Source organism: Oncorhynchus keta, chromosome 9, assembly GCF_023373465.1.
Source record: "Oncorhynchus keta strain PuntledgeMale-10-30-2019 chromosome 9, Oket_V2, whole genome shotgun sequence".
Taxonomy (NCBI): domain Eukaryota; kingdom Metazoa; phylum Chordata; class Actinopteri; order Salmoniformes; family Salmonidae; genus Oncorhynchus; species Oncorhynchus keta.
Window position 1 is genome coordinate 36,066,077 of NC_068429.1, and position 21,160 is coordinate 36,087,236.

Below are 21,160 nucleotides of genomic sequence, written 5' to 3' on the forward strand. Positions count from 1 at the left end.
CAAGTGGCAACAATCAAATACAAATAGAGAACACATGTCATTGATTGAACACAACCACTCAAAATTGATTTAACCTGTTTCAAATGATGCGACACAACCAATATAAGCCAGTTCAGAGACCAAACAGGTTGTTGAAGGTGGGAAGGAGAAAGTCTGAGAATGGATACTGTATTACAGTGCATTGTAGGCTGTATACTGTACAATGGATGAATTGTATGGCCCTGAACATTGTGCTTTCCATTTATTAACAGTACTGACTGCTCAATAGATGTTGACTGGTTGTAGGTTCATATCAACAAAGAACAAGAACTAGTATCACAGTACCACAGAGACAATGGACAAGTTTGTGAGATGCAGGGTACAGTACTGTGGAAACAAAATAGGGGTACAAGGAGGAGGAAGAACAAAAAACAAAATTGCAAAGAGCAAAGCAGAGTAGTAGTTTCTGATAAATTTTGAGCTACTATGATAGAACATGTTTTCATTCATCAAAAGGCAATGACGGAAAAATCTGAATATTTTTTTAGATAAAAATGTACTTCTCCCTGAGAATTGTATGTTTTGAACAATGTGTTTTCTATTTTTCGTGTATTGTTTACTGACTGCTTGAGAGTGTATATCATTTTGATCACTTTGTTTAATGATTTGAGAGCAGTGTTTGATTTTGAACACAGGTAAAACTGTTTTGAGGCAAATGTTTAATTTTGCAAAAGGAGTCAGAGGTTATGTAAATAGTGCTAGAAGATGAGGTTTTGTGTTTAATGTTTTCAGGAAATGGAGCAAGGTTTCAGAAATTGTGTTTTAGCAATTGAGAAAAACTGCAAAAGAGAGTTAAAAAAGGAAACGTCTAGAGAGAGAGGGGGGGTAATAATAAGAGAGTTAAAAAAGGAAAGTGTGAGAGAGAGAGAGAGAGGGGGGGGTAATAATAAGAGAGTTAAAAAGGAAAGTGTGAGAGAGAGAGAGAGAGAGAGAGAGAGGGGGGGGGGTAATAATAATAGAGTTAAAAAGGAAAGTGTGAGAGAGAGAGAGAGAGAGAGAGAGAGAGAGAGAGAGGGGGGTAATAATAATAGAGTTAAAAAGGAAAGTGTGAGAGAGAGAGAGAGAGAGAGAGGGGGGGGTAATAATAATAGAGTTAAAAAGGAAAGTGTGAGAGAGAGAGAGAGGGGGGGGGGTAATAATAATAGAGTTAAAAAGGAAAGTGTGAGAGAGAGAGAGAGAGAGAGAGAGAGAGAGAGAGAGTTAAAAAGAGAGAGAGAGAGAGAGAGAGAGAGAGAGAGAGAGAGAGAGAGAGAGAGAGAGAGAGAGAGAGAGAGAGAGAGAGAGAGAGAGAGAGAGAGAGAGGAGGTAATAATAAGAGAGTTCAAAAGGAAAGTGAGAGATAGATAGAGAGAGAGAGCAAGAGAGAATGATGGAGAGAGAGGAAATATCATAGAAAAAAGGAACACTGGACCTTTACACTCACAACATTCTCCCTATCCACACACACACACACACACACACACACACACACACACACACACACACACAGAGTTACTCACAGTTCATATTGATCTGCTGGCTCAGTTCAATCAGCTCCATCTCAGTAGGCATGTAGCCCATGGTCCTCATGCAGTTGCCCAGGTCTTTACAGCCGATGAAGCCGTCATGGTCTTTGTCAAACTCTTTAAAAGCCTCACGCAACTCTGCGAGACAGAGGAACACATGGAAAAATATAAATTGGGTTTTTCAACCACATGATCAAAATCATTTTTAGTTTATTGTTACTACTACAATGAGGGTAGTGGTATAATGAACATGAGGGTGAGAGGTAAGCTTGTGTAAGCTTGGAACAGTCCGTGATGATTTTGGGCAGAAAAGTTCATAGAAAGGCACTTAAAGGCACACAACATGACAATGAAAGTTTACCACGGTCAGACCTTTGTTTGACTGCATCTAAACCAGGGAGGTCTGCTACAGCCCGATCTGGACTATGCAATACCATGCAATATGAAGGCTCTTTGTAATTTAAACTGTATGCTCCTGTATAACGATACGTACCATCCATTTCCTCCGGCCTCAGCTCTCTATCCTGTAAAGAAGACAGGGTTAGGACCCAGTGTGTGGCATTCTTTAGGTGATGACTCATGATGCTACAAAACTCTTGTCAGATATGATCAATTCAACAATAGCATAATGAACAAAAATATAAACGCAACATGCAACAATTTCAACGATTTTACTGAGTTACAGTTCATATAAGGAAATCAGTCAATTGAAATAAATAAATTAGGCCTTTGTCTATGGATTTCATATGAATAGGCAGGAGCGCAGCCATGGGTGGGCCTGGTAGTGCATAGACCCACCGAAAGAGCCAGGAGCAGCCAATCAGAATGAGTTTTCCACACAAAAGGGCTTTGTTACAGACAGAAATACTCCTCAGTTTCATCAGCTGTTCAGGTGGCTGGTCTCAGACGATCCCACGGGTGAAGAAGCCGGATGTGGAGGTCCTGGGCTGGCGTGGTTAAACGTGATCTGCGGTTGTGAGGCCAGTTGGACGTACAGCCAAATTCACTGAAATGACGTTGGAGGCGGCTTATGGTAGAGAAATTAACATTCAATTCTCTGGCAACAGCTCTGGTGGACATTCCTGCAGTCAGCATGCCAATTGCACACTCCCTCAGACGAGCCATCTGTTGCATTGTGTTGAGGGACAAAACTGAACATTTTAGAGTGGCCTTTTATTGTCCGCAGCACAAGATGCACATACTGTATGTAATGATAATGCTGTTCAATCAGCTTCTTGATATGCCAGCTTCTTGATTATCTTGGTAAAGGAGAAATGCTCACTAACAGGGATGTAAACAAATTTGTGCACACAATTTGAGAGAAATATTATTTTTGTGCGTATGGAACATGTCTCATATCTTTTATTTCAGCTCATGAAACATGGGACCAGCACTTTACATGTTGCGTTTATATTTTTGGTCAGTATAATATATCATAGAGTACCTTTGTCATGTGTGCAACCCCTTTCTTGTGTTAAATCATGTAATGATGAACCCAAATGCTTGCCTGGCTACCCAGACTCCTTGTTCCGGCCAAATTCTCCGCAATAAGTCTGGATCTGAGTAGCTCCCCAACCCTTCACCGAATGCGAACACATTTGGAGCCGTCTGATTGGTCCAGAAACCGATGGATTGGGCCAGGACACACGTGGGAAGAGAGTCATTGGCTTTGATACTCTGATTGGTTAGAGACGATCCAATCGTTGAAGTTTTTGTTTTATACAACGCCCCTCGTGCCCTTTGTCACGACAAATAACTTCAATGTTAGCAGTCTCAGTCTAAAGTATGTAGTGAACGACAAAACAGGGGGAGAATTTAGTGCGAGTCGTCAGGCTACCCAAATGCAACTTAGTCTAGAGAATTTGTCTGACGCTTGTCTGAGTAGCCTATCTACTTAGGTGAGAGAGAGGTACATGCCACCTTTGAAGGTTGGTGGTGAGTCGTGGGGGAACAAGGACTGAAGGAGTTCCTTTTGTTCTCTCTCAAGGTTAAAGTCTAGCCTTTGAAGTAGCTCTACCCCGCATCCATCCCTGCATCCCAAGAACAGAGTACATTGTCAGGACAGTCTATGTGTAACGGATGTGAAACGGCTAGCTTATATGGACGGTGCCAGTATACCAAGGAGAGGTCAGTACACATCTTCCCTAAACGACAAGGCCTTGCCACTGATCACAGTGAGAGTGAGACAGATGAAGACATCTGCCGCTGCTCCACGCAGACTTTAGTACTCGGGATAGCAGTCTGTCAGGTTAATACTAGGTGTACCACAAGGACTTACAATCTATCAGCGTGACACAAATGGCAATGAGTGCCATCACACACACACCCACACACACAGTCGCATACACATACACTTATCTTCACACCAACTGGCAGGCATTCTTTATGTAGTTACTGCAAATATTTTGAGTCCATTACCTTCTTCTTTGAGTCCATAAGGAGTGTATTGGTCAACGTGGGTGAAAAAGAAGCAGACAAAGACAGAATGTCTGTATGATTGTGTGCACGCTTTTGTGAACACTGTTTTATCAGGCGCAGCTACATACTGTAAATGTGTCTCTGCATGCATTATGGGCATGTGTCTGTTTGTGTCTGGACTTACGTACAGCCTGCCGGCTCTCAGCGAAGCCCTTGCGTAGAAAGATGCAGGCAGGCCCCAGTACGTTGTGCATGTTGCCTCCGTTCTGAGCCATAGCCACTAGAGGCTCAAGATAGGCCCCCCCAGTCCCCTCCTCACAGGACTGCACTGCTCTGTAGTTCTTCTTCTGGTCCTGGGGCCACAGACATCCAGGTTGTGGGGCCAGGGCATAGAGGTGCAGGGGCAGAGACAGGGACACAGACTGTGACTCAGCTTGTGGATGGACAACATGGAGTCAGACTACAAGAGGCTAGCTGGCATGAGGGTGGGTGGATGGAGGTGGAGGTAGAGAGGCTGAGGTCTGCTAGTCCCTGTGAGGTCAAAGGTCAGGATGGTAATGGGGCTGGTCGGGGTGTCAGTCATGTGAAAGGAACGCAGTCAGGGGCTGGGTTCAGTGAACCGGGCACTGAATGCCACCCATCCATCCATCCCAAAGATGCTGGGACACTTATTTGACTCAGCACTCAGCACATACAATCAAAGAGACACAACAGCTAACTAAGACAATCAGACCAATCCACGAGAGAACACGCAGGAAGACGCAAACCAATATCTGCAAGCCATTCTGCTTTTAATAGACACAGTTTAGTGTTCCGTGTGACAGCGACCCCAAAAATGGTCACACTCATTACTGGTTAAAGATGTAGGGTTGTCAATACATCATTTAGTCTAATCTCCATTTAACCTTTAAATACAGGGTTTAGTTCATGATAGGAAAGCCACTTGCATATGAAAGCGATGGATGGCTTATTTGTGCTCATTCCAATTAGCCATTGTCCCAATGGAAGGAATCAAATCCATCCAGCCATTACATTATAATGACCAATTAGTCTGTGGACCACGGGGCAGCGGCAGGCCACACAACGCCCAGCCCCAATTACAGACAGAGCCTCAGGTTAATTAAAGAGGGGAACATCAGCCACCATTGAAACCTTTACAAATATGAATCTGCACCAAGGCAAATAAGGGCCAACCTTTCTGCAGTCGAATGACAGACCAACAGAAAAGTGGCATCAGTGGACAGAGATGAGCTGTGTTTAGAGACCGGAACGCTGACAGGCTTATGACAAAAGTGTCACTATACAAGGAACACTGAGCTGGCAACTTAAGAAGGACATGCTTCTATTTCCCCCCATTGTTTGTTTCTCCCCAAAATAGCCTTTCTCAGCAGTGAGACAGCTCTCTCTCTCTATCCCTGCCCCACTATCCTTCCTTCCCTCCCTTGGTGGGATTGTAATTAGCTTGGTGGGATATTTTGGGTGACCTTCATACTCCATCTGTTGCTGTGGAATTTCTAGTGCCAGCTCCTGCCCTGCTACAGTGCACCCCATCGCACTGTCCACTGGGTAATCTGAGCAAGTGATGCATGAAGCAGTGCAGATTTTCTGAAGGTCCCGTGTGTCACCAAAACCACTACTAACGCGCAGACGTTAAGAATGATGACGTTGAAATGGCAGCTAGAACAATATTGGAATGTGAGAAGCAGTCGAGAAGTAACTTCCTATTTACCAGATGGCTTCAACTGTTGCTTGTCATATTGTACTGTACACGCTCAAGGATGTACAGCTGCTGAAGGGGATTTAAATCTCTGATGCATGGTGTCCCAGCGCTCCCACTGAACATGGAATCCTGTCTTTATTGTGCAGTTAGCATTGCACTAGATAGCTAAAGAACTGTGGCTGTCATTGTTGTACGCAGACTAAGCATGTCGCGCTGGCAGATACTGTAAAACTAAGTCAAATGTATCCATTCTATAGATACATGCCGCTCAGTCAAATCCAGTTTGTAGTCCACGTATGGAACAATGAACATCAGCCGGGTGCAAAAACAACCTGCGTCAACAAGGTTTCTGCTAAGATCAGGTTATGGTTCGTGGCGCTCCTGCAGGCAGGGTTAAACAGGATAGCGCCACCTGTTGGTTTGTCCGCGCCACTGTATCCCCTCTGAAGGGGTGAAGTGGTGATGCTGGTTTGGGGATAAGTCCTTTGACTCATGTGGTTGATCTTGACATGAACCTGCTCATTGACACCACTCATCCCAGCGAGCGGGTTCCAGGACACCACTGGACACTGTCGACCACAGTTGAGTGACAGTTAAGCATCATTGGCTACACTGAGGACTCCAACACAGTCACTCCAGCTCAACTGACATTCAGTAGGGAAAAACAGTTGTATGTCCATCTGGTATATATCTATGACAAAGAAATATGGAAAAACAGACACAATACAGTCCTAATGTGTGGTGGAGTGGTACTGTCGTCCTCCAGTCCACAAATGATTTCAAGCATCACAGTCGGTATTCTATTCTGGTCAGCGGACTATTTTTAGTTACAGTGGTTCAGTGGGGTGGATGAGACAACAGCATGACACACTAGGTTGTCCTGTCTCCTCTAATATTCACAACTAGCCTATAAGAGCGGGAACACTGCTCCTCGGAACAGAAGTCTGACTGAGATGTCCCACAGTCAATACAGCAGTGTGCTCTAAAACCGAGTCTCCCACAGTCAATACAGCAGTGTGCTCTAAAACCGAGTCTCTCACAGTCAATACAGCAGTGTGCTCTAAAACCGAGTCTCCCACAGTCAATACAGCAGTGTGCTCTAAAACCGAGTCTCCCACAGTCAATACAGCAGTGTGCTCTAAAACCGAGTCTCTCACAGTCAATACAGCAGTGTGCTCTAAAACCGAGTCTCTCGCTCCAGTCATTACCATGAGCCTGTTCTCCACAGTGAAGGTGCCACAAACCTCCCATGACACAATCCCAGGGTCAAAAAGGTCCAGTGTGGTCCAATAACCTCCAGTCAAGTTAAGGACACATAGTGAGACATGCACCACAGACAGTCAGGGGTTCAGGTGGACCACAGCCAGTACACAAAACCTTACCTTCTTGGAGAAGTGAGATTTGACAGAGTTCCCCATGGTGAAGTCCCTCTCAGTGTGTGGTGCGTCTCTAAACGTGTCTGTGTTAGTATGCCTGTGTGGTGTGTGTGCATGTGTTTGCGTGTGCGTTTGCATGTGCATGTGTTCCTATGCATGGGATAAAGAGAAAGGGGATCCAGTGGGTCAGAAACCAAGACGAGGGAATTTAGGGGGAGAGAGAGACGCACAGAGAAAGAGTGGGAGAGTGAGGTTGCACAGGATCAACATAGGACCTAGAGGGAAGGACACTGGGAGTCACAGGAAGAGAGGGAAGAGGGGAGGTAAACCTAAATGGAGGAAAGCAAAGAAATACTACAAAGAATGAAAGATCAAAGTGACAAAGACATGAGAGGGAGAGGAGGCAGGCATGTCTTAGCGAGATGCATGCGCTCAAAGCAGAAAATGCAAGATTGCTTTATTCATTGGCTGACCGTCCTCTCTCTCTCTCTCTCTCTCTCCCTCTTTCCTGCCTCTCCCATCTCTCTCTCTCCCTCAGTCTCTCCCTCTTTCCCCCCCTCCCTCTCCCATCTCTCTCTCTCCCTCAGTCTCTCCCTCTTTCCCCCCTCCCTCTCCTGTCTCTCTCTCCCTCAGTCTGTTGCACTGTTTCAAACCATCTCTGCAAAGAGAAAGTGGTGAAAAAGCTCATTAACATATTACCTTCCCCCGAACAACACACTGGAGACACTAATCCAAATACACACACATGCATATACTTTATTAAACCCACACATGCATATACTTTATTAAACCCACACATGCATATACTTTATTAAACCCACACATGCATACACTGGATTAAACCCACACATGCATACACTGGATTAAACCCACACATGCATACACTGGATTAAACCCACACATGCATATACTGGATTAAACCCACACATGCATATACTGGATTAAACACACACATGCATACACTGGATTAAACCCACACATGCATATACTGGATTAAACACACACATGCATACACTGGATTAAACCCACACATGCATACACTGGATTAAACCCACACATGCATATACTGGATTAAACCCACACATGCATATACTGGATTAAACACACACATGCATACACTGGATTAAACCCACACATGCATACACTGGATTAAACCCACACATGCATACACTGGATTAAACCCACACATGCATATACTGGATTAAACCCACACATGCATACACTGGATTAAACCCACACATGCATATACTGGATTAAACCCACACATGCATACACTGGATTAAACCCACACATGCATATACTGGATTAAACCCACACATGCATACACTGGATTAAACCCACACATGCATATACTGGATTAAACCCACACATGCATATACTGGATTAAACCCACACATGCATACACTGGATTAAACCCACACATGCATACACTGGATTAAACCCACACATGCATACACTGGATTAAACCCACACATGCATATACTGGATTAAACACACACAGATGTGGGGCTATGGAGCTAAAAATACAACACACGCTCTCTCTTCCCCCTCTCTTTTTCTCCCCCCCCTCTCTCCTCCCCCTCTCTCCTCGCTCTCTCCCTCCTCTTTCTCTCTTCATGTACATTTTAGTCATTTGTCAGATGCTCTTTTCCAGTGCAATTTACAGGAGCAATAAGGTTAAATGCCTTGCTCAAGGGCACATTGACTGATTTTTCACCTAGTTAGCTTGGGGATTCTAACCAGCGACCTTTCGGTTACTGGCCCAACGTTCTTAACCAATAGGCTACCTCCCCCTCTCTCGTACACACACATGTACACACACAGAAGAGTGCGCTCATCACAAAGGCATGCTAAACTAGAAGGGACAGTATTGAGATCAAAGTCAAAGCTCTACAAAATATGCACGAAATGAACATAAAAGGCATGTGAATGATGGACCGACCACACACACACACACACACACACACACACACACACACACACACACACACACACACACACACACACACACACACACACACACACACACACACACACACACACACACACACACGTACATGTACTACACACACGCGCAAACACACACCACAAATCACTGCATATACTTGCTAGACAGCTACAGGGGTCTCAGCTTTTAGAAAGCAAGCACCACAGGGATGCTGATGCTGATAGCAATCCCTGCAATCCCCTGCAGTGGCTGCCACTGGTCACATAATCAACGACATCATTTCCTGTTTGACTTTGTCAATTGTTTCCCATAGTTACACACACCAAGGTTCTATCTCTCGTCTATCCTCTCTCTTCCATTCATTTATTCTCACTCTGCCTCTCCTCTCACAATGAGCCCCCACGGAGGCTCATTGTGAACATCAGAACACATTAGAAATCAGACTCAGGAGCCGTCGGCTCTCATAATGTCAGTGCAAAGACACAGCACACACACACACAGCTTATTAAACCTACATAATGGTGACAATTCACATAAACAATAATGCTCACTGCATTCACACACCTCCTGATGTAGACTCATCCATACAAAAATCCCTCTATAATGTGTGCTAATAACAATGCACACCCACAGTCATCACACAAAGGAAAACATGTATTAGTATTTCAAGAAGCCGCACACATGCAGACACACTTGCACACACGCATACAGTTTGTCACGGGAGAGACAGGCAGCTAATTCCAATAGGAAATGTCATGTTAATAATTGCATTCGCAGTTTAAGGAAGATTTGAGCTGGGAGAGAAGGGAGAGGGGTCTGGGACTGGGAGGGCTGATAACGTCATCTCTCATGATGCCGTCATGGTATGCCTTTTCTCATTCCATGTTTGTACTATACCCCATGTACTATACTATGATACTGTATGTGAGTGTGGGCTCATTCTGTAACCCCTATACAACAATGAACATATTAGTCTCACAGTAAAAAGGTTGTACCTCCTCCAATGACCTATAATTATTACTGTACATTATAACGCTACATTGCCTCACATAACTATTCACATACAGATGTTCTTCTGAGAAAATAGATTCATAATGTGCTTTATTCTTTGTATTTTTGTTTCATCTGGGGGGTAAATACTGAAGAATGGATAACCCTTATCTCTGTCTCTTTATGGAGGAGAGCTGAGCCTGAAAAAAAACAGTTGAATCGGGACGATGACCTTGTAGCATGTTCGCAGCCTCACAGCTCTGTATGTGAAGATCACCAGAGGAGCATTCATTCAGTGACCTATAAAAGCGCCCCAGGCAGAGAGAGGCTATGGTGACCTTCATGGTGACAGGTCATCTCCTGAGGTAAAATATAACAGTCGTTTTAATTCAAGTGTGAATAATTGATTAGGTTGAATTGGTTGTTATTTTATGGCAAGGAAACTATCATCTTTCATTTGAGACTGATTCATTCCGTGCTAGGGATAGTGAAGAGAGAAGCTCGTGACAAAAGGAGAATGGAGGGGGAGTAGTTTGCTGTCAACGTTTCAAATAGAAAAGCACATAGTATTTTATACAACCCCAGCCAATATTACACTTCTCTTTTTCTTATGCATCTAATCTGCTTTAACCTCTGTGTCCCCTTTCTCTCTCTCTCTCTCTCTCTCTCTCTCTCTCTCTCTCTCTCTCTCTCTCTCTCTCTCTCTCTCTCTCTCTCTCTCTCTCTCTCTCTCTCTCTCTCTCTCTCTCTCTCTCTCTCTCTGATTTCCTCTTTCACTGGCTACAGACAGCATCAGGTTACGATGAATATTAATAATTAATATTCACACACAAACACACGCGTGCACGCACATGCGCACGGACACAGACGTCATTACACAGTCTCTTGAATTTCACGGTCTAATCCTTCCCATTTTAATGAGGATTTAACTGAATAGTGAAAACATCTAGCACCTTCACAACCATCCGTTAATGGACTGTATAAATAACCATCCGTGGCTATAAATAGTCTTTGGGCTATAAACATATTGAAAACTGAAATGACATGGTTCATACGACAATACCTACATCATAGCAGCTTATCCACACCTCCTTTCCCTTCCCCCTTTTCTCTCTATTTTCTGTCATCCATGATCTCTCTCCTTTTTCTCTGCCCCCCTCTATTCTCTTTCCCTTTCAGACCTCATCAAGGTCAGTATGACCCTGGCGGGAGAGAGGGAAGGGGGAGGGAGGTAAAACGGGAGGGATGGAAAGATGGTCAGAGAACCAATAAAAAAGGGAAAGGAAGGAGACTGACAAAGGACAGAGAGAGAGAGAGAGAGAGAGAGAGAGAGAGAGAGAGAGAGAGAGAGAGAGAGAGAGAGAGAGAGAGAGAGAGAGAGAGAGAGAGAGAGAGAGAGAGAGAGAGAGAGAGAGAAAATATGTTGATTCAGTGGAAGAGTGACAAGGGAAGGTATGGAGGAGGGAGAGAGAGCAACAGCAGGAAAAGGGAGCAAGGGGAAAAGGAAGCCTCAGCTGTGATTTTACCAGAGAGCTGTCAGATGCTGTGACAACAGGGAGCTGAAGAGGAAAAATAGAGTCCTGTGTTTTCCTTACATAACCCAGGTCTATTAGCATGCCCGTCCACCTAGCTCGGATCCCTCCTCCTATTTATCAAATTCCTTAAATACCTGCTTATATGACTTGGTTTGACAACTGTGGATTTGCTCATGTGTGATTGTCAAAATCGTTAACACACAACACAGTTTAATAATGAGTAACTTATTAGCTCAAGCTGGATAAAGTGCAGAACCAACACACAGCCTGTTATCAGACACGGATGTACACACAAATACACCACTCTGAATACATTGAAAATGCTTTGTGTTTGTATCCACGGTTTATAGTAATACAAATCCTTGACACAGATCTTACAAACAAACGGCACACTCTCTGTTTGACAAATTGTAAGCAGTCACCTCCATCTGGTGGTGTCATCTCAGAGGTGTTTTCTCATTGTTGAGAAACTATCGTCTATTTACTTCTTTTCGAAGACTTCCAATTAATATTTTCCTTTCCTCAGAACAGGTCTCTTTAGGTCAAATAAAGTACTCAATACAGCAGTGAAAGCTGCGAATAGACTGAAAGAAGAGTTTGGCCCAATCGTGGCTAAGAAGCGAGGCAGAAGGTCATTGGTGTTAATTCCAGGTGGGACACAGACCCACTGCTGTTCTGTCCATGTCCAAGGTGCTGCTGCTACCTGGATTGGTCTATAAATGAATAGCGACGGAAAATGTAGCCTATATACTGTAATTAATGTGTGACGACATCGACATACAATCTTGCTAGGTACAACACAGATGGATTGAAAGTATGAAAGCAGTTACGTGTGTGATAATTATGTTCCCCATGAACTGAGAGTGTGAGTGTGAGGATGACGTTATCATGACTGACCAAAATGTGTGCTGTTTTATTTATTCATGCGTCTAGACCGCGATGTTGTTCTTAGATCAAGATGTTCCTCTACTGATTGGAATCATTCCTCATTAAACACTCATTAGTCTCATGACCTCATCGCCCCCCTAATTCAGTCATTCCTTCTGATGAAAACGAAAACCTGCTATTTATACGGATGCTTGAGATACTACGTTTGGTTATGCAGGAATCCCTGCTTAAGTCGCCAACTTGCAAACGGGCTTTGTCAGGTAGCGCATTAGCCAAAGGATTTGAATATTTTTACTACCACCATAAAAGGCTGCTCTCCTCTACTCTCTTATAATCAGGTCTTGGGAATGCTATATTTAGCTTCCACTGGCAGAAAATAAGTTCTGTAAGGATTGTAATGCAGACCTTGATGGAAATATGAAATGTAGAATCTCAGTGGGTATAATTCTCACTCCGTATCAAAACATGTATTCAAAGTCTACTTGTACCAGTGCCAATCAAATAAACACCATCAGATGTGACATATACATGTGGAAGGCAGAGTCCTCTAATAGAGTATCACAACCAAAGACCCAAACATGCACATTAGTGCAAACACACACAGAGAAGTACAAACCCACGCGCGCGCACACACACGCGCGCACACAGACGACCTTTGTATCAGACAAACAGAACATCTTGCAATATCTAGGCACCCAACTCTCAGGTGCATTGAAACTTTGCAACTACTTAATTGGACTCAACCATACTGCATCTCCAGTTAGAGGTGTGATACCACTGAAAGCGTCTGAGAGCATTGTGACAAGTCTCTGATTTTCAGTCACTAGCATCAAGTGACACAGTCACCTTGCACACTTTTTCTACTTGAAAACTCCTCCAGCTGAGCAACTTCACAGACATGCGAGTGTTAACAGATATTGTCATTAGAGGTCCTTCTGTATTCCCATTTCAAGGCATAATGATTGGATAGAGTGATAGAGGGCTACTGTCTCACTACGGAGCAGATTGAGATAGGCAGTATAGAGCAAAGCGGTGCTGCATAGATTGGGGTTTGCTGCCTGGAACTCCTGTGACTGATTAGAGCTCTGGCCTAGATTGAGTGGTTATTTCTGGCACAAATTAACACATGGGGAAAGTATTGCCTCCTGAGCTTTATATCTTCTTCAGCACTGAGACAAATATTTCAAAGCACAGAAAGGAAAACAGGATATCCTATATGAAGAGCAACAGAGGCACAGTAGGAATGAGACTATTGTATTAGGACTTTGAGGAGGGCTCTGGTATTTGTAGAAGGTAGAGGAGATGGGATGCAGGAATGAAGAGATGGAGAAGCACCCTCCTTTTACCATCCACCCTCACCTCTCCATCTGCAGGTGTACATCCCCAAAGTATAGCGTAGATTATACCTTTACCTTCCCCAATTTCTCACAGTATCACTGTTCAATGTCACTTTCTTTTTTAAACACTTGATGTGAGTGTGACTTACCACAAATAGCTGTGTGTGTGTGTGTGTGTGTGTGTGTGTGTGTGTGTGTGTGTGTGTGTGTGTGTGTGTGTGTGTGTGTGTGTGTGTGTGTGTGTGTGTGTGTGTGTGTGTGTGTGTGTGTGTGTGTGTGTGTGTGTGTGTGCAGTCGGGTGTTCAGCACAGCTACAATTTCCACAGGATTGGAAAGTTTATCCACCTGACAGACAGGATGAGAGTATCCTTATTCATACCGCTACGCATGGTGGTCTGCCAACCCCTCCATCAAACTAATTATCAGATACACGGAAGTTCAATTTGGACTCAAAATGTGCATACATTTTTAATATGGTCAGCAGGGGTGAATGGGTGTCCGGTCACATTTTGGCTTGGGTTGCTGCTCTACCTGTCCCTCACCTTTGACCCTACCAGACCAACCTGACACTGTGAAGCATTACATTTTTCTTTAGGTGTGTATATCACACATGTGTGAGCTGTCTGAGCCATATCATCTAACTTATAGGCTACTATTCATATGTCTCAAACTGTCTTGTTTCAAATATAGTAAGGCATTGGAATCTTGGGGGCAAGTTCGAGACATTGTGTAGTGCACTGTGCAGTTGGAAAAATCCATAATACCTTCTCTGTTGTCATGCGTTCTACATTTCTGTATCATAAATTACTGTTAAAAAATTGTTCAAAAACATGATTTCCTGTGATTATATATATATATATATTTCCACCCTATGAGGTTGAAACAATACTGTGAAATTGTGAACATTATGATAAATCATTTTAGGTGTAAAAGAAAATACCACGTGAAATGTCATCCTGTTTTGGTGGGATGCAGTTTTGGCTTGCCTAGTGACATCACGGTAAATGTGTCAATAGACCAATAAGAAAGATAGTTCCAAACCTCTCTGCCAATAACAGCTAGTTTTCCGTTTTCCCCTCCCAACTCAGACCACTCCCAGACAGTCCAAGCAAAATTCTTGCTTGAAAATTGCTCTTTGCTAAGAAGCTATTTTTGTTTATTTGACCATTTTAATTGAAAACAATCACAGTAAGGTACTTATTTGTTACCCATAAATTATTTGATATTGAGATAAAAAACAACAACAGCTGCATTGGACCTTTAAACGTGTGTCCCCCCCATCTCTTTGTTACACAAACACCTAGGCGTTTATTCATAAGAGTGCGGTTTAAACCAATGCAGTAACGGGACAACGGTGTAAATTAAGTTGAATCTTTTTGCATTTTGTTAGAGACTATCAGTTTTACAGTATAGTGATAGTGTAGCCTATGAGGTTTGTCTAAAATGACAATTAGAAATTACCCTTGAATTAAAACAATACATACATTCCTATTGAATAAAAAGGAGACTTCTGTCACTCGCCGTTTTTTGGCAATGGGGGTATGTATTGATAATGACTATTAATCCCCAGTCTAATTTACTTGTTGAATCCTTGTGCTGACTTTGAATGTTTGTTCGATAGTAATCATGTGTTGTAGTTCTGTCTAGACACGGGACTACTACGTACCTGTCCGAAGACTGATTTCACTATCGGGTGCAGATTGGAGTCATGTTCAGATGGAGCTGTGCTGAGTCTTTTGGAGGTGCGGCTGGTAGCGGGGCCGGTAACTGGCGTGGACGTTGCGGGTGGGACCGAGTTTAAACTCGTGGACGACCCAGTATTTATTCTGTCTTTCGATTCAAAAAAGTACGCAGTATCGTCGGATTGTTTAGTATAGGATGGAGTTGGCGAGGACCTCCGCCCCGGACGTGCGTTGCCGTGGTGATGAGCTGGCGGCAGATCACCTCTTGAGGTGTGGTGGTGGTGGTGTGGGTGTAGGTGTCTAGACGACTTACTGCGGTCTTTCCCGCTCCGATCCACCCGCTCTCTAACTTCTTCCTGGCTGTAGCCGTCATTGTAGTGGCTGCTTTGTTGGTGGGAATGTCCCCGTTTATCACATCCATTCCTGTCTGTCCTGCCACCAGCATGCCTCGGTTGACAAAGGGGTCTGCGCGCGCTTGCCTCGCACTCATCGGTCCAACACGGCTCGTCAGGTACATCTTTACCTCCGTCGGGTTGATGGATGTGACTACAGTGGCTGCGCGACCCATGATGCTCAGAATGTTCGGACCTCCGACTCACCGGCACGGCCGGAGCTCTCAGCAGAGAGGTGGTAGATTCGCTTTTGGGAAGAGAGGAGCTCATTGTCCTATGCCGTTCCCTTAATGTATTACTGTGTGCAGATACCAGGACTAGGCAGGAGGTCGTTAAGACAGATGCACCTGTGTGGTCGTGCTGAGCATTTAGCCAATGTGTAGTCAGGGCAGCCTGTTGGATCACCTCCGAGTAGCCTATTCGCGCGTCTCTAGCCTAGGCTACAATGCAAACTAGGAACACACACCTACACTCTCACTTGTGAAATGATAAAGTTCTGAATGCTACCTGCTCGCGCAATTGTAGATATGTCCAGGCGAAGTGAAGAATCAGTCGCTTATATAGTAGGGGACTAGGGGGTAACTTCCACCCCCCCCCCCTCCAAGAACAATGTCTAATTGCTGACACAAAAAAAGCTCGTTTTGAAAAAAAATGGTATGTTGATGAAGATCATGCTTAGGCGAATACAATATCAGTGTTTACACTTTTTTTTGTTATTTCATGAAATGTTGTTTTTAAGAGAAGCGGCGTTACCCTGGTAGAATAATATGGCATAGAGTTTCACACAAAAGTGTGTTAAAATCCATTTTATTTTATTTTATTTAGAAATGGTTTGGTAAGTAATACTGAAAAGCTGTCTAGTTGTCTTATTTGAATGATTTACATAACATATGAGGAGGGGGTTAATGGTGTTGCACGTCACCATTAATATCCTCACTATGAGGATATTTGATGTAAAGTCCCTCTTTTTAACTCGCCTGCACATTCACTTTCTTTGTTCTTTCTTTGTTGTTCCTTTTCCATACAATCCATTATGTCCAATTGCACTAAATATGATTTGAATAATGCAAGATTTTAAATTCCAGCGGTCTTTAAAATTACTTTCAGGAGCAAAAGGTTTTGAATAGTTGTTTTTAATTAATATAACATATATAATATTGGAATGGAATTAAAATAATAACGCTGGAATATAACATTTAATTACAATAACTAATTTACTCAGTGTAACATTGATGTGGAAACTCTATTATGCTATGCTATTGCACGATTCTAATTTTAAAGACAGGTGGTAAGGGTAGGTAACAACTTGAGGTCGACCGATTAAGATTTTTCAACGCCGACACTGATTATTGGAGGACTAAAAAAAAAGTGGATATTTGATTTGATTGATTGATTGATTTATTTGTAATAATGACAATTACAACAATATTGAATGAACACTTATATTAACTTAATATAATACAGCAATAAAATCAATTTAGCCTCAAATAAATAATGAAACATCTTCAATTTGGTTTAAATAATGCACAAACAAAGTGTTGGAGAAGAAAGTAAAAGTGCAATATGTGCCATGTAAAAAAGCTCATGTTTAAGTTCCTTGCTCAGAACATGAGAACATATGAAAGCTGGTGGTTCCTTTTAACATGAGTCTTCAATATTCCCAGGTTAGTTTTTGGTTGTAGTTCTTATAAGAATTATAGGACTATTTCTCTCTATACCATTTGTATTTCATATATTGGATATTCTTATAGGCACTATTGAGTATTGCCAGTGTAACAGTATAGATTCTGTCCCTCTCCTCGCCCCTACCTGGGCTCGAACCAGGAACACATTGACAACAGCCACCCTCGAAGCATAATTACCCATCGCTCCACAAAATCCGCAGCCCCTTGCAGAGCAAGGGGAACAACTACTTCAAGGTCTCAGAGCGTCACCGAGTGACGTCACCGATTGAAACGTTATTAGAGCACACCCCGCTAATTAGCTAGCCATTTCACATTGGTTACACCATCCTAATCTCGGGAGTTGATGGGCTTGAAGTCATAAACAGCTCAATGCTTGAAGCACAGCGAAGAGCTGCTGGCAAACGCACTAAAGTGCTGTTTGAATGAATGCTTAAGAGCCTGCTGCTGCCTACCACCGCTCAGTCAGACTGCTCTATCAAATATCAAATCATAGACTTAATTATAACATAATAACACACAGAAATACAAGCCTTAGGTCAATAATATGGTCAAATCCAGAAACTATCATTTTGAAAACAAAACGTTTATTCGTTCAGTGAAATATGGAACTGTTCTGTATTTTATCTAACGGGTGGCATCCCTAAGTCTAAATATTGCTGTTACATTGTACAACCTTCAATGTTATGTCATAATTATGTACAATTTTGGCAAATTAATTACGGTTTTTGTTAGGAATAAATGGTCTTCACACAGTTCGCAACGAGCCAGGCGACCCAAACTGCTGCATATACCCTGACTCTGCTTGCACGAACGCAAAAGAAGTGACACAATTTCCCTAGTTAAAAGAAATTCATGTTAGCAGGCAATATTAACTAAATATGCAGGTTTAAAAATATATACTTGTGTATTGATTTTAAAGAAAGGCATTGATGTTTATGGTTAGGTACACATTGGTGCAACGACAGTGCTTTTGTCATGAATGTGTTTGTTAAATCATCACCCGTTTGGCGAAGTAGGCTGTGATTCGATGAGAAATTAACAGGCACCGCATCGATTATATGCAATGCAGGACACGCTAGATAAACTAGTAATATCATCAACCATGTGTATGTAGTTAACTAGTCATTATGTTAAGATAGATTTTTTTAATAAGATAAGTTTAATGCTAGCTAGCAACTTATCTTGGCTTCTTGCTGCACTCGCGTAACAGGTAGTCAGCCTGCCACACAGGCTCCTCGTGGAGTGCAATGTAAGGCAGGTGGTTAGAGCATTGGACTAGTAACCGGAAGGTTGCAAGAACGAATCCCCGAGCTGACAAGGTAAACATCTGTCGTTCTGCCCCTGAACAAGGCAGTTAACCCACTGTTCCTAGGCCGTCATTGAAAATAAGAATGTGTTCTTAACTGACTTGCCTAGTTAAATAAAAATGTTTTAAAAAAACGGCCACAATCAGTGTCCAAAAATGCTGATTACCGATTGTTATGAAAACTTGAAATCGGACCTAATTAATCGGCCATTCTGATTAATCGGTTGACCTCGAGTAACAACACATCCGCCACGCTGATCCTAAGCACGGTGGCCCCTTTGGGGTGTGTGCTCAGTTCCCTTCTGTACACCCGGTTCATTCATGTATATATATATATATATATATATATATATATATATATATATATATATATATATATATATAGATCTAACTTCATTGGAATATTTATATTGAAAACTTTCTCAAAATTGAATTATTTTAATCAACTTAACACAAAATAATTTTGTTGAAATATCTCAAAAAGTTGTGATGACACAAAGCACATTTTATGTTCAACAAGAACAGTGACAGTCAGGGAAAGTTTTGGGTTGACAGTGATTGGTCAGTGGCAGAACACTGACCAATCACTGTGCAAGTATTTTGGTCAGTTATTGATTATAGGCAACCTAAGTGGGACTGCATCTCTTGGACAAATACATAAGGCCTATTCATGTCAAACTAAAAAAATATACTGTAATGTTCATTCCTCTACCATAAGCTGCCTTCAATGTCGTTTTAGAGAATTTGGCAGCACATCCAACTGGCGTCACAACCGCAGACCCCGTGCAACCAGTATTTCTGTCTGTAATAAAGCTCTTTCGTGGAGAAAAACTAATTCTGATTGCCTGGGCCTGGCTCCCTAGTGGGTGGCCTGACTTCCAAGTGGGTGGGCGTATACCCTCCCAGGCCCACCCATAGCTGCACCCCTGTCCAGTCATATGAAATCCATAGATTAAGGCCTAATTTATTTATTTCAATTGACTGATTTCCTTATGTGAACTGTAACTCAGTAAAATCTTTGAAATTGTTGCATATTGCGTTTATATTTTGGTTTGTATACATTAATATCATCACAATATTCTCAATTTCATAATGAGTCATACTGCAGGGAAGGAATTGTCTCTTCTCTCCTCTACATCTTTTGTCTAGTATCTTTCCGAGGACCATTTAGAACAGGCCATTGTAGCCTACCACAGTAGCAAGTTGACAGCCTGCATGGAATTCCGAGCCAAACTCCCCCTCCCCGGTCCTATCTAACTATGTCCCAGCTTTCCATACATCTTGTATAGCCTAGCCTACACTAAACATTTTCAAATGATCGAGCTGATGAAACCCTAGAGGCTCAATGGCCTCAAAAGAAATCTCTATATATTCATTTTCATCCACAATGTCTAAATAGGCTATTACCACTCCTGCTCTTTTTCCAGTGACCTCAGTCATTCTCTGGCCTCTCCCCCTGTGTGAGCCCCCTTTCTCTCTAGGGTAAACAGATGCTCTCAAGCTGAAAGTCTTATGTAACATTGTACATTGCACATTCACCTTTCAACCCAATTACCACACTGTAAAAACATATTTATTGACTCAATTGACAAAAGTTTGTTACAAGTCCAATCAGGATTTCATGTTGAGTTAGCTTAATCTAAAGTTACTTCAACCTAGTAGAGTAAGTGGAACTGACACATTTGGATTTAATAGCTTGCTGAGTGACCATGATACTTGTAGTCAAATCAATGTGCTTCAACTGTTTGTTTTAGTTGTGCTAACAAATGTATTTAAAACCTCTCTGGGATTATGTGGGGCGGTAGCGTCCCACCTCGCCAACAGCCAGTGAAAGTGCAGGGCGCCAAATTCAAAATAACAAACATCTCAAAATTAAAATTCCTCAAACATACAATTATTTTACACCATTTTAAAGATACAATTCTCGTTAATCCAGCCACAGTGTCTGATTTCAAAAATGCTTTACAGCGAAAGCACCACAAACGATTATGTTAGGTCACCACTAACTCACAGAAAAATGCAGCCATTTTTCCAGCCAGAGAAAGGAGTCACAAAAAGCATAAATAGAGGTAAAATGAATCACTAATCTTTGATGACCTTCATCAGATGACACTCATAGGACTTCATGTTACACAATACATGTATTTTTTGTTCGAATAAAGTGCATATTTATATTTAAAAAATCTAATTTTACATTGGCGCGTTACATTCAGTAGTTCTAAAACATGCAGTGATTGTGCAGAGAGCTACATCTATTTACAGAAATACTCATTATAAATGTTGATGAAAATACAACTGTTATACATGTGTAACGGATGTGAAACGGCTAGCTTAGTTAG

General features: G+C 42.4%; 1 protein-coding gene across 5 annotated transcripts in view; it reads right to left on the bottom strand.

Moving 5' to 3' along the window:
* Positions 1–16,370, bottom strand: part of LOC118387657 (calcium-binding protein 1-like) — a 22,355-nt gene extending 5,985 nt beyond the window's left edge. For 2 of the 5 annotated variants that reach the window (XM_052525772.1, XM_035776241.2), the window contains exons 1-4: positions 15,423–16,370; positions 4,151–4,315; positions 2,038–2,068; positions 1,539–1,682 (exon numbers count right to left, since the gene is read on the bottom strand). In XM_052525772.1, the coding sequence (XP_052381732.1) occupies positions 1,539–1,682; positions 2,038–2,068; positions 4,151–4,315; positions 15,423–16,100 (1,018 nt within the window). In that variant the 5' untranslated portion in view covers positions 16,101–16,370. Of the gene's footprint in view, positions 1–1,538; positions 1,683–2,037; positions 2,069–4,150; positions 4,316–7,064; positions 7,564–15,422 lie in introns of those variants that run through there. The other 3 variants (XM_052525774.1, XM_052525773.1, XM_035776242.2) reach the window with 3 other exon arrangements.
* Between the last annotated feature and the right edge of the window lie 4,790 nt (positions 16,371–21,160).